Here is a 15,223-nt window from a genome sequence, read left to right as displayed (position 1 = left end):
GTCTGCAAGCCGCATTGCCTGTTTATCCGCTCTCTGGATACATTTGTGTCTTTCCATTTACGCCAAGGGACATCTCGCAGTAGTAACAGTAGAACCAGCAACAGTATCCAGGGGGTTCCCCTACACTTCCTTCCTACTGTCTGCATCTACTTCACTTTTCTTCCCCCATATCCCTAAACTTTTAAACCCATGGCAATGCCACGTGTAAGACACTCAAGTCTCTCCAAAACAAAACCAAAATGAAACCCAACAGGAAGATTTCTTCTCTATTCTATTTCAAATCGAAATGAAACATTATTTTTCTTACCTTTCATATTTCATCATTCGTATCGCTATTACTATTATAATTATACGAGACTATTTTATATATATATATATATATATATATAATTGTACGTATAGGTATATATGTATGTTATATACGTAAAATTCACTCCTATAATCCCAAAGACCTCAAATCCCCCAACTTCTACCACTTCCATTACACCAACTCTCATGACCGAGCCCTTCGATAATGAATGAGATTACTTTGATCAAACTTAATCGTCTAACAGAATGTATAATCATACACGTAATTATTCATTAAATATAAATAATCATTAGCTTGTGACACACGATTCGTTAATTTCCTTACGAAATCTTTCATCTTTTATTTGGTCCACATAATTAATCTTTTTTTAAGATTTAATCATACTTAGTTTTATTTCGTTATCTTTTTCAATGATTTGTTTCAAATAATATGAGAAGAATTTTCAATGATTTGAAGTATTTGATAAGTTCTTAAATTTTACGAGTATTTTCTTTAGAAAAATATAAATGTTAAAGAGAGAGAGAGAGAGAGAGAGAGAGAGTGAGTGAGTGAGTGAGAGAGAATCATCGTGAAGTAAGCATTAGACACACCTAAACATTGTTGCTTATCTTACGACCCTCGTGAAGCTTTAGAATTGATGGTAGATAGGGAATGAAGGCAGCGACGACAGGAAACTGGAAACTATTTACTCGTGGGACAATATTAAGGATGGTTGCCGTAGTAATAGTAGATACTACTACTAGTAGTAGTAGTAGTAATAGTTGTAGCAGTAGTAGTAAAGACTCTACGGAGGTTTATATGAAAGACGGATAAGTCAAAGCGATATAACACACAGTAGAAGAACCAAGGACTTGGTAGATTCTCAACGAAGGTTGGAAGGAACTAAAGGATGAGCTCTTGTCGAAGAACGATCCGAATTATCTGAAGATTCGGGCACATGCATCACGTAAACTACGACACTGCTGAAATTTCTGAAAACATTTCATAAGCTCTAATATAAATAAATAAATAAATAAAAAAAATATATAAAAAACAAATCACAATGAAGAAATAACAAAAAAGGAAGAAAATAAAGATGATTTAAGAGTAACGCAAGAGAGAGAGAGAGAGAGAAAAAGGTCTAATGGTATTTTTCCTTCCTATAATAACTCGAAGTTAACAAAGAGCCAAGATATTGCTTTCGTCGTCTACGATCGTAAATTAAAAGCTTCATTTTGTCTTGTATCATTTACAGTATATTAAGCTCATTATTAATTAAACTCATTAGCCCGTTGCACCGTACGGATATGAAACCTGATAATGGAAATATTAACACCGATAAGGTAAACATTTTGCAAGCAAATTAAACGGGGAAAAACTCGGGACGTTAACTCTAATGTTTTTTTTATTTACAAATTAATATGTATATATATATTATATTATTTAATATTAATTAATTTAATATTAATTAATTCAATTTTTAATATTAATATTAATGCTATTACGTATCGAAATAAAACGATGGCATCAATTCTAAATGAATAATGGTTTTCATTGACGTTAAATTTAATAATACGATAACAAAAAATTTAATATCGAGATCAAAATATCAAGATTGGATTAAATAAAAAGAATATTTGTTAAATATAAACATTTATATCATATATCTTTCTCTCTTTCTCTCTCTCTCTCTCCAATGTAATGAGAGAATCTACTTTTATCTTTCGACGTAGAGTTTTGTCGAGTCGTTTTGCAAAGTTCATTTTCAATTCCTGTGTATTTCTGTAGGACGAGAAACGTGTTCTTTTTTTTTTTTTTACCCCTCCCTTATGCGTACGCAACTAGTACAAGGAATCTAATGGCAAAAGAGCAAGCGCAATATAACTGCTTTTGTGGTTGTTCCATGCCACGAAAACTCTTGCATTCAAAGTTACGTTGTTTTTCAAACAAAGCTCTGGTATCTGACTGAATGTCACGTGAGATGTTGACTCGGCAATGATAATGATGAAAATGTGTTAAATTAGAAAGAACGAAATACTCTTGAATGAAATCACGTCTGGTATTACTTTTCAACTTTTTATTCAATATATTTTTTGTAAAAATTTAGAACGTCATTTAACAGAATGCAATTTCATTACTACGACTTATCTAATTCGATGAAATTCATAGTTTAATTAGAATGAAAGTGCATCGATATCGACGTTAACGATAACGATCGACGTTAAATAAATTCGTTATAATTTGATATTATAGTAATATGTAGAAATAGAACGTATATATTTACATATATATTATATATATATATATCGATCGAAGGATGCTTAATGAACACCTCGAGAAAAGTTATTATTAAAACCAATTCGATTTTATATGGCTGTTAAATTTAAAGAGTAAATGTTTTAAATGATAGCTCTTTCGCGAACGAATGCGCATCGATGTGCATGAATCTACGACTATATATAATACATATATACAACTATAATATACATATATATGTGTGTGTGTGTGTGTATGTGTATGCGAAAAAGAGAGAGAAATTTTTATACGCGTCATCCGATACCGCTAAATCTTCAATCGAGATGAAAACTCGCATTGGTCTGGCGTACAGAGAGAGAGACAGAGAGAGAGAGAGAGAGAGAGAGAGAGAGAGAGAGAACGTAGTTTCATAATTAAATCAACAATATAATGAAAACGCGGTTATCCATTTGCGATCAAATTCGCGTCACGTAGAAGCCGTCACTTCGCTACGATCACGCGAGACGTTTCATTTTTCGTTGGTACGTGCACCGATAAAATTATCGGATATAATACTTTTCAGGCAACGGGGTATATAGGAACGAATCGGTAGTGTAAGGGAAATCGGATAGGAATGTGTTGGTGCTTCGATAAATTTACTTTTTTTTTTCTTTCTCCCTCTCTCTCTCTCTCTCTCTCTCTCTCTCTTCTCTCTTCTTTTCATACACCTTTTTTTTACCAACTTCATAGAATAGCTAAATTGACAGTTTTGTCCTGTTTCAAATCGAAAAAAAGAAAAAGTATTTTTTCAAAATATTCTAAATTGATAATAAATTTGTGTATTTATTTTCTATATTATTCGAATAAAATTGGAATAAAAAAAAATAAAAAAAAAAACAAGATTAACGACTGTTAGTCAACGATAGTAGAGAACGTAGAGAAACGTTGGGAACGTATGGGGTTCCCAACGTTTGATATCAAATATACTTTATTATTCATTTCCTGATATTTTATTATCTTTTATTTTTTTATTATTATTATTATTTTTTATTCTGATTTTTATTTGATTTTTTTTTTCAGGATACGAATGGGTTGGATGGAAAAACGACACGCCAAACATGTTGGGCAAACCGGTCGAGATAACGTTTGAATTCGATTATTCAAGAAACTTCACTGCCATTCACCTGCATATGAACAATTATTTTACCAAAGACGTGCAGGTAAATCGTAATCAAACGAAATTTATTTGTTTCCTTGTTTTCTTTTCTTTTTTTTTTTGTGTGTGTGTGTGCAACAACAACAAAAAAATAAATATATATATAATAAAATGTATATACTATTCGTTAAATTATTATCTCTGTATTTGTGTTTGCGTGATATCTGTGTGCGTTGCGTAGATTAATCTGAGATATAGTTAGAAACTCTGTTTAAACGAAGACGTTGCTGCTTTAACGCGTCAAGCCAAACAAAGTCTTCTTTGTCTTCTAACACGGCTGGCATTTCACGCTTGAAACCTTCGTAGGTATTCTCATACGCTAAGGTATATCTCGGCGTCGGTGGAAACCAGTTTAACGGTGAACCTGTCCATTTCTCTTACATACCAGACCTGGTGTTGGAACAAGCTCGCGAAGTTACAATAAAGCTTCACTCGCGTGCAGCTCGTTTTCTCAAGCTTCAACTATATTTCGCGGCAAGGTGGATCATGCTCAGCGAAGTAATCTTTGAATCAGGTAAGATAATATCTTAAATATAGATTCGATATATACATACTATAATAACTTACAAATATACAAAACAATTACACAATATTTTTTAATTGAATTTATTCACGATCAATAGTAATATTTCATATTTTTATACTACTGTCAAGAAAATCTATATAAATAATAGTTTATTAATCAGTTTACATTAGAACAATTTTACAAAGTAGGCTACAAAATTTGAAATCATATAACTCCTTTTTTAATGGGTATATGGGTTTCTAAAACTGCGGGATCAAGTAGGGTTTGATCAACAATTTATCTTAAAAATTGGTTAAATGCATAAACATATTCGAATACAATTTATTTTTGTTCTATTTCAAACATTTTAGGAGTAACATTTTATATGATAAATTACTCCAGTATATAATTTAACATTCTTGTATTAAACTTTTTAAAAATAATAATTCATATATATATTTTTTTTTTTTTTTTTTTTTATAAACAACTCTGTATATATAGTAATGATTTTAGAATATCTACTAGAAACATTTTATCACTTGAACGAATATTATTAATTGTAATTCCACTGATGTGTGCAGTTATCTCAGAATGGAACAACACTGACGACGAGGAAGCCAAGAACAAAAGTTCCATTGTACTGGCGACTGGCAGCCCCTATCAGAATAACGAGGGTCCGTTGCAAAGGGACGAAGTGAAGGCCACTTTTAATAAGGAGGAAAACAACGATAACGCCTGTGAGTTTTTTCCCCGTGTATCAAGCATTGTTTCTCTGAATAACTCTTATGCTTTTTCACGAACGTTTAACAAGCAAAATACTAGGTTTTGTTCTATGATAACGTATGTATAGTTAGGTCAAAGTAAATATTATACGATTTAGGAAAGATCGATACGATTATCAATAAAATATTATAAAGTTATCTTTAAATGATTAATTTGAACTTCAATTTAAAATTCGTTCCTTGTAATTTCGTATCATAAGTTAAATAAGAAAATATCAAACACGTTATGAATCTTTTATTCGATTTAAATAAAAAAAAAAAAAAAAGGAAAATCAATTGCTTAAAAATGTAAATTTCTTTCTAAATATAGAAATTGTTTAGAAATTAGGAAAACACGTTAGGTGAACAATTCTTTGGTAGTTTCTTCTTCCGTTGATTAATTTGAGCATTGATTCAAAATTCGTTGCTTGTAATTTTGTATCATAAGTTAAATAAGAAAATACCAAACACGTTATGAATCTTTTATTCGATTTAAATAAAAAAAAAAAAAAGGAAAATCAATTGCTTAAAAATGTAAATTTCTTTTTAAATATAGAAATCGTTTAGAAATTAGGAAAACACGATAGGTGAACAATTCTTTGGTAGTTTCTTCTTCCGTTGATTAATTTGAGCATTGATTCAAAATTCGTTGCTTGTAATTTCGTATCATAAGTTAAATAAAAAAAATACCAAACGCGTTATGAATTTTTTTATTCGATTGAAATTAAAAACAGAAAAATCGAGAGCTTCAATTTACAAGGATATCATTTTGAAATTTGTAAAACACTCTAGGAGAATAACTCTTCGGTTGTTTCCTCTCTATTATAAGGTCGACTAACGATGGAAACGATACAGCCAATTAGCACGATTAATTTCTCTCTCGACTTTCTTCCATGACAGTCTCTTCAACCGTTAGTATCGGTGTCCTTCGAACTTTTTAAAAGGATAGTAGGGAAAGAGAAAAAGATCAAAGTTTTCCATTAATATCTTCCATCGAGTTTTTCTTCGTCAGTAAGAAAAAAAAAAAAAAAAAAAAAAATAGAAAAAAAAGAAAATAAAGCAAAAAATAAAAAAAAAAAAGAATAAGAAGAAGAAAAATAAAGACAAGATCTTTATCATTTTCCTATCCTTCTTTATCAATTTCCCATCCTTGGGATCTTCGTAATAGAACGAAAAGAAGAAGCAAAAAAAAAAATAAAGAATAGAATCTAAAGTGAATTTAATAAGTAGGTAGAGTTTTCTTATCTAAAAACGAAAAGAAAATGGTAGACAGAAAGAGTGAATGAGAGAGAGAGAGAGATAGTGAAAAAGATAAAGAGAGAAAGAAAGAAGGAAATAATGAACGAGAAGAATGAAAAATCAAAGTGGACCCTTTTTTTCTATGCCTTCTCTTTCTATTGTTTCATTTTAAGTATGACATGTCTAATGTTTCATTACACGTTGCTCCATATTTGCACCCGGGCTAAAAGTATTCATCCGTTCGTGTAATAATACGCGAGTAAAAAGCGGAAAAGTAGGAGGAAAGGAATGGAAAGGAAAGGAAAGGGGAGGTAAACGAGAGAAAGGAATATATATATATATATAGAGAGAGAGAGAGAGAAAGAAAATAGGAGAAAGAGGGTAAGCTAGAAAAGGAGAAAAGTAACGACACGCTTTTCTCGGAACCGAGCCACGTTTCGCGCTGTAACGTTAACAAACGACGCACTGAAAAAGCTTCAAAAGAGGCTTCGTTTCACCTACCTCCGGAATAGTAGTAATAACTTAAAGGGAAATGAAGTTACCAATCGCGAAAGTTCTCCTTTCTCGAAAATGCGGGCTCATTTCATTCTCCCCCCCCCCCCACCTCCCCCTTCCCCGCCCTCCAACTTCATCTCCCCACCTCGACGCCTTTTTTCTTTTTTTATTTTCTTTTCTGTTTTTTTTTTTGTTGTACTTCCTTCCTTTTCTTCCTTTTCTTTACCGGTTTTCTTTTTTTTTCTTTTTTTATTTCGACACTTAACAGCAAGGCAAAAAGGTACGAATTTCAGTTAAATTTCAATTCGTTTTAATCATTTCGTTATATTCTCTTTCTTTTATTTTTCTATTTTCTTTTTCTAACGCGAGAACGTTAAATTGTAATAAATCTTTTATCCTATTCACAACGTACGTACGTATCAGCATACGAAAATCATCATTTATTGTACTTTTTATTTTTGTGTTTTGTTTCATTGGACATTAAGTATCGTAATAAAATATCAAAGTTATAGAAAGAGAAAGAGAGACAGACAGAGAGAGAGAGAGAGAGAGAGAGAATACAACGTATTCATTTATCTAAACGTTGGTGTAACGTTTGCAAGAAGAAATTCAAGTTAAAACCCGAGCCAAGTTTTTATGAGCCAAGGTAAAAAAAAAGAAAATTCAATAAAGGTACGCGACATGAAATATGCTGAAATAGAGTAGTACTTCTCGCGTTATATATATATACGTACGTCATACAGATATAGTATATATATATACATATATAAGTACCATACATACATACGTACAGACATAGAACTCTGAAATCAGTTGGAGATCGACAGTACATAGGATAGGCCGAACATTTTGTAATCAGATCGATCGATCGACAAGGTGCCGCTCAACCGGAGTATAGGTTGTGAGCTTCGCGTCCAGCACAATCATCATTATCGTCCTATCGTGCATTATGCGGGTCTGCTTGTAACGATGCTTCCCACCGTAATAGGACGCGTAGCCTTATGCGTTAGGTGACCACTTTGTGTGATGTGACGGCTTTATAAGTACGTATGTACCGTTCCCTACGTATTGCACATAAATTTATGTGCCTTAACATAAACGAACATCACACTGGATATACCTATTCCCTATATATATATATATATATATATATAATACGTTTGAACTTTCCTACCCCATGATCTATCAGGGAACATTATTGATATATAAAAATTATACCGATATTATATGTTTCTACTTTTATATTTATTTTAAAATGTGTTAGTATATTCTTTTTTTTCTATTTATATAATTTTTCTACGAATAAATTGACCAACTTTTCAGTGGGTTTATTTATAAGTTAATGAAAATTATAATTCGATAGTAAGATAATAATAATAATAATTTGATATTTAAGTAATCAAATATGACAATGATAAATTGGATAATATTATTTTCTTTTATATATATACACACATACACACACATGGTTATTTTATTCTTGGATATTTGAACATTCTAAAATAATATACTTTGTAGGAAGAAATTCTATTCTTTACTAAACACACGTAGGCGTAGGATATCCCGTTATTGAGTATCGATGCATCCTAGAAATATAACATACTTGTCCGTGTTTATTTACGTTTATTTACGTAACCATAGTCTACGCTGTGCTGCGGTACGTATCTCGTGTTTATGAACAGGAACATTATCGAGAACTATTGAAGGACGTCAGAGTAGAAAACGAAACGTATGATCAGTGTGTTTTTAACAGCCTTGAGAAGAACATCGCATAAACGAAACACTAAGCATAACGTCGTATTATTTTACTGATATTGAAACGTTATTAATTTTTTCTTTTCTTTTATTGTCCCACATAGTCGTAGTATTAGTTTATTATTAAGGTAAAATTATATTTCAATGATAGATTATTATTATTATTATTATTATTATTATTATTATACGATTGAAATAATGATAGAGAAAATGTTTAATTAATAATATTATACTGTTACGTTACGAAAGATAAATCATTAGTTAAAACAAGTATGATTAAATATCGACTCTTACTACTTAAAACTTACAATATACTTGTTTCAGTTCCAGATAAAAAACAAGAGCCCGAGACTAAACAATTTGTTGGATTGGTCATTGGAATCTTGACAACGGTTATCATAATGCTTTTAGCAGCCATTATGTTTATATTCTATCGGAACCGTAGACTCAAAGCAGCACTAGCACCTTCAACTTTTTACGATCAACAGGCCGATCTAAAGGTAAACTAATTTTAATGAACAAACAATTTTTTCTAACGTAGATAATATAATAATTACTTGAAATATCTCTTAATATATATATATATATTAAAAAAAAAGGGGATAAAGAACAAAGTGATTTTTTTTTTTAATTATTATTATCGTCATCGTAATAATCATTATCATATTGTTGCAAGACAACGACAAAAGTGAATATCTACTTTGATAACTTTGTCGGAGTAAATGCGTTTGCTTGTGTCTTTGGGAATCGAGAGTAGGAGCTGCTGAGAAAGTTTGTTCAGGATGTGCACACAAATAGAGAATGGCGACTGGGAATATTACTCTTGAAATACTTTTCCTGAACGGGCCGTTATCACGTTCCAATATCTTGCAATGAACAAACGGTAAACTAAAGTTCTATACTGAATCGATATCGTTTTGATCTGGTAAAGAGTAAATGAATGAATGAAAACTATATCCACTGTACCTATCTATATTTTTATCGATGAAAGCTGCTAAAGAAAATAAGTTTCTCAAACTTTTGCAACAACAACAACAACAACAACAACAACGATAAAACAAAACGAACAAAATAAAAAATAATATAATAAAAAGGAATACAAATGAAATGAATACGAAAAATTGGTATATATATATTTTTTACTTTTGTTATTAAGATAATCTTACATTTAATTAATGAAATTTAATTAATAACGAAGATGGATAAAAAGAAATATAAGAATCCTTTCTTTCTTTCTCTATCTCATCTTATCATTTTGTTTTCTTTTTTTTTTTTTTTTTTTTTATTTCTATTTCATTATCATTATTTTTCGTAGAAACGTGAAACGTTAAAAACTCGAAATTAAATCTTTGAACGTAGCGTGTATTTTCTTTTTATTTCTTCAACCGCAAAACTCAAACCACCACGCATATCCATATTGTAAATTCGTTTCCAACTTTAACCCTCTCAACGAGAGAGAATTATTAAAGACATGTCCGTTTTCATTTCAGTACACTTTAACGTCTAAATTTCCTACGTGTTGTGTATATACGTGTTTACGTACGTATGTTTACAATGTGTGTTTGAAAAGAAAAAAAAAAGGAAAAATAATGTATAAGAAAAAAATAATCAAACCCGATGGTGAGATGAGATTTTGTTGAACTTAAGAAAAATATGGAGAAAAACATTTTTCTAACATCGGTGAAATAATTACAAACGAAATTACAAAGAAAATTAGAAACATATTCGTAATACATTGATTAATATATTATTTTATTGTAATCTATGTATAACAAAATATATTAAAACTTGTATTATATACAAAATCAACGATATTTAAATTATATATAATTCATATTTTACATGTTACAAATATAATATTGAAATATTAATGAATATATAATCAAACGATATTTGAATATTATTAATAATTGTATAATTATTAATGAAAAATATTTCAATGAATATTTCGTATATGTAAATTAATTATATTTCGTTAGAATTTGTTTTCTTTTTTATGAACGATAAAGGAGTCCCATTATTTTTCTGTTAAAAAACTTTTCGATCGTTGTTGTTCGAGTTAACGCGCTTGATCGAGCCATCAAGGACGAAATGATCGGCCATAAGAGGTCAGGAAGTCAAAACAGGACTTTAGATAGCTTTAACGAGAAAAGAGGAACGTGTAGATAAGTACATAAGGGACCAACCAACCAACCAACCAACTAACCAACCAACCAACCAACCAGGAGTTGCTTCTATGCGAGTATAAGGATACTGGTATACGAGTACAAAGAGGAAGAAGAAAAATCGACGTTGAAGTTAGGGGTTGGTGGGGTGGCAGGGGAGGGGTGGAGGAAAGAGTGGTTGTAGAAATGTTCGAACGAAAACGAAGAGAGAGAGAGAGAGAGAGAGAGAAAGAAAGAGAAAAAAAAAAGAAAATGAAAATGTACTGGGGCTAGGATGAGAAACACAAAAATAGGTAGAGAGAGAGAGAGAGAGAGAGAGAGAGAGACTCGCATAGAATCCCAATGGCTAAGTGGTTATCTTATCTTAACGGTGTGCTGTGGCATCTCACACTGGCTGATTCCTTCGACGCTCCTTCTAAAACGGAAATTAACAACCCCTAGACTCTTCTACCCTTCGGCAAGGCTTCTGCTGTTGCTGCTGCTTCTGACGGTCCTTGCCTAAGGCCTAACTTTAAAGTACCATTTCACACACACACAAGATCAATGGATATTACCTTGTGAATATCATGAACACGCTAATAGGTAACAACACTGTAAACGTTATACCAAAATTTAGATCTTGCTAATATTTGAGAAAGAGAGTGAAAGAGATAGAAAATGTTATTTCGTTATTATTATCTTTTTTTTTTTTTTAAATAATTAATCTATCTTTTAAGTTTATATATATATAACATCGTTAAACGTATATTTAATCGAATTTATTTATTTACAATAAAAATATCTCGTGTAATATCAAAGAAACATCACCGACTGATAATTATAAAAGACACCAGACCCATTGTCAAGGATCATTAATGTATGGGAAATATCTTTTGACATCTCTGTAGTCAATAGCAATTCGAGCGAAAAGAAAATTTAAAAAAAAAAAAAAAAGGAATAAGAAAAAAAGCAAGCAAATAACGAGAACACGAGATACGAGGAAACTAATTAGCCGTACATCCACCTCTCGTCAATCCAACCCTTGGAGATTATTCGTTGTAATAAAACAGCTAATTTCCTGAGTCCTCTTTTTTTCTTCTCCTTCTTTTTTTATTTTGTTGTTGTTGTGTTGTTCCTGTTGCTGTTGTTGTTGTTGTTCTTGTTGTTTTAGTATGTTCTTATTTTTTTTTTCCAAGCTCGTGCGATCGTTAAAAGACAAGGAGAAAGGATAAGGAAAAAGTGACGCGAGATATGGGAGGCTTTATGGTTGGATCGTTCGTTCGTTCGTTCGTTCATACGTTCGTTCATATGTTCGTTCGTTCATAGGTTCGTTGGTTCATAGGTTCGTTCGTACGTTCATTCGCCTTTTGTTTTACGTTCGCGTTTAGAAACAGAGCTGCTGTATGCATCAGCATGACGAATCTCGCTAATGGAAAGAGAATGCTTTGAAGTATATAATCTCTTCTTGATAATGCTATAGTTAAAGTGTCTTTACATGGTAAAATATCTTTACCTACCTTTCTACTTATCATTCTTGTCGAAAGGTTGAAGGATAAACGAAAACCTCAAAAGAAAAAAGAAAAGAAAAAAAAGAAATACATAAAAAGAAAAAAAGGGCAAAGACAAGTTTTTCGAACGACTTCCCTTTTCCTTTTCCCTTACTACCTTTTACTATTCTCTTTTTTTCTCCAACCCCTATTCCGACTTTTAACTGCTAATCGTTCTTGATTATATTCCTCCCTCTTCTCTCTCATACCTTTTCGTGTGTTGTGTATGTGTCTGTTTCCTTTTTGAAATTTTTTCCCTTCTTTTTCTCTATTTTCTTTCTTTCTTTCTTTTTTCTTTTTATGCTTCTTTTTCTCTTTTTTATATTCTTTTTTACTCTTTTACTTCATTCGCGTGGTAATAAAGGTCACACACACAGGATACGTGGAAGAGAGAAGAGATGGAAGAAAAAAGAAGATTCACAGACAGAGCAAAAAAGAAAACAAAAAAAAACAAGGAAAGGGGAGAAAATAAAATTAAAAAAACAAAAAAAAAACAAAAAAAGAAAAAACAAGAAAATAACCGGTTTAAATTAATATTCCCGCGGAAGCGGCAACGGGGGTCGCTTTATCGGTCGTTTATTCATTATAAGCGCGTAACGAAGAGACCCCTCCTACCCCTTACCCCTCTCTTGATCATCGGTTACCGATATTTCTGCAAAGTAATATCCCATGTTTGTATCCCTTTTTTTTGTACGCCGATATAATTCCTTCGCTTCCTGTTTTAAGGGGAAAAATAACAAAAAAAATAAAAAATAAAATATTCGATCGGTTTTATATTTTATCTAATATTTATACAGTAGGATTTCTCCCCTCTCCTCTCCTTTTTCCCCACCCACAAGAGACATAATACGAGTTAATACGAATTCAAAGTATGCAAACAAAAAAAAAAATAAAAACTAAATTAATAATTCATTGTAATGTAATTTTTTTTTACAAAGAGATGTAAACTTCATTCATCAGACTCAAACCTTTCCAGAATTTGTTGATATATATTTTTGATATATTTCATAGCAATGAAACAATTTTAAGTCATTATTAAAAAAAAAAAAAAAAGAAGATTCTACCGTAAACACATCCCCAACAACCTCATCATGTTCTTTTCCTTTCTTTTTAAGGATGTATCTTTTACTTTATGATTTTTTCTTTTTTTTTTTTCCACCTCCCCCAGTTTATTTTCTCTGTCTGTTTTTCCTGTCGTTGTTTGCTTTATTTCGATTATTTTATTTTATTTTTTTTTTTTATTTTGTTCAAAAGATATATATATATATATATATATATATATATATATATGTACACGAAACAAAACCGTTTATCGGGTGACACGCGATATAACGCGACGCGACCTACATCAGCCACAAATGGAAACGTTTTTATTATAAATGGGCCAGTGAAGTGAGCTAGAGTAGGGAATAGCGGAGATTAGCGGAGAGTTTTACGTTCGAATACATGACACGCAGCTGTAGTATTCATCTCTCTCTCTCTCTCTCTCTCTTTCGCATGAACTCATATGAACATACAAGCGCAAACTATATATACATCTCTGTCTCTGTCTCTCTCACTCTCTCTTTTTCTGTTCGTTCTTTCTCTTCGATTGACCCAATAAATACGGGCGGATGGATTTGTACGAAACGACACGAACGAAAGTTAGTATAAAGCGAATGAACGGATAAATCTTACCTTGGGATTTTTTTACGGCTATTAATATTTGCACCCAAATTTTGTTCAAATACATTGGAAAAAAAAACAAAAGAAGAAAAATAATAAGTATAATATCAAGTAGTCGATAATAATATATAAAAATAACAAACTTTCGTCTATTTACCTAAAATATCAGACAATAATGCAATATATAATAATAAAAAAATAATAATATAAATACAACGTATAATATTCTATTTTTTTTCTCTTCCAGATATTATCAAACATTGACACATTTAATGAACGTATCATGACAATTGTAATTTTTCTTCTTGTCTTTTCTTCCAAAATTAGTATCTTATACGTCGGGTCATGAATCTATACGCGTTTTACGTATATACGAATCTTGCATAAAACATTATGTCTCTTATTCTGGCATGCATAAATGTAAAATCATAACAAGCCCGTAAAAAAGAAATTCAAAAGGGAAAAAGAAAGAAAGACAAAAAAAGAAAAAGAGAATTATATGTATATACGGGAATGAGGTCGGTAACGTCGTTGTATTCTGAACGTCGGTGTATTTCTAACGACGTTTAATGAAAATTTGACAAAAGGTAAACGTAAAACGTTGTACCCGATGTTACAATTCATATAAACGTTATTACACACGTATAACTTCGAACGAAATAAATATTTCAAAATTATTATTAAGGATCGTTATGATAATAATTATTTAAACGTATCGATTTGTTTGAAAATTTCAAATTTGTTAGCTAACGATATATAACATAGATTTCAACGTTTAATCGGTCATATCGAAATGAAAAGTTTAAATATTCGACAACACGGACGGTGGCTATTTTACGCGATTTTAGTGAATGATTACCAGTACCGGTCAGACAGCAGGAACACTTAATCCAAACGCTAATCAGTCAGACGGTTTTGGCGTTAAGTAATTACAGATACTCGTGACAAATATCACGATAAATTCAATCTCATTTATCGAAACTAATTGAAATTCATTTATGTATTCCTCCGATCATCCCTTTTTATCCAATTTTAATTAATATATTTATTTCTGTTATAATTGTCCCCCAACCCACCCCCACTTTGATACATTTTTGTTCGTTGAACTCGTACACGGGGAACGGACAATACGAACACAACATTTCTTTCTTCTTTCGATATTACACAAAATAATATCACTCGTATACACGAGTCACGTTACTTAATGTTTCATAGAATGTTATTTCAAATTTAATATTCAAATATTTTCATGCACAAAATGCACGTACACAACATACAATATCCGTGCTTTGTAACAACGCATACATTTATTAAATTTCATTCATTAATTCAAATTATTTCTATCTTGAAATAAAACATGAAAAAAAAGGGA

The 15,223-nt window shown here is 31.1% G+C and overlaps 1 protein-coding gene across 2 annotated transcripts in view; it reads left to right on the top strand.

The window, feature by feature from the left end:
• Positions 1-15,223, top strand: part of Ddr (discoidin domain-containing receptor 2) — a 159,870-nt gene that overhangs the window by 115,888 nt on the left and 28,759 nt on the right. For both annotated transcript variants that reach the window (XM_015322532.2, XM_089174569.1), the window contains 4 exons: positions 3,605-3,744; positions 4,047-4,254; positions 4,827-4,982; positions 8,820-8,995. In XM_015322532.2, coding sequence (XP_015178018.1) covers positions 3,605-3,744; positions 4,047-4,254; positions 4,827-4,982; positions 8,820-8,995 — 680 coding nt within the window. The remainder of the gene's footprint in view (positions 1-3,604; positions 3,745-4,046; positions 4,255-4,826; positions 4,983-8,819; positions 8,996-15,223) is intronic.

Source organism: Polistes dominula, unplaced genomic scaffold (assembly GCF_049000335.1).
Source record: "Polistes dominula isolate Pdom_NZ unplaced genomic scaffold, Pdom_raw_medaka contig_16, whole genome shotgun sequence".
Taxonomy (NCBI): domain Eukaryota; kingdom Metazoa; phylum Arthropoda; class Insecta; order Hymenoptera; family Vespidae; genus Polistes; species Polistes dominula.
Note: the sequence above shows the minus strand (reverse complement) of the source record. Positions and strands in the feature narration are given on the sequence as shown.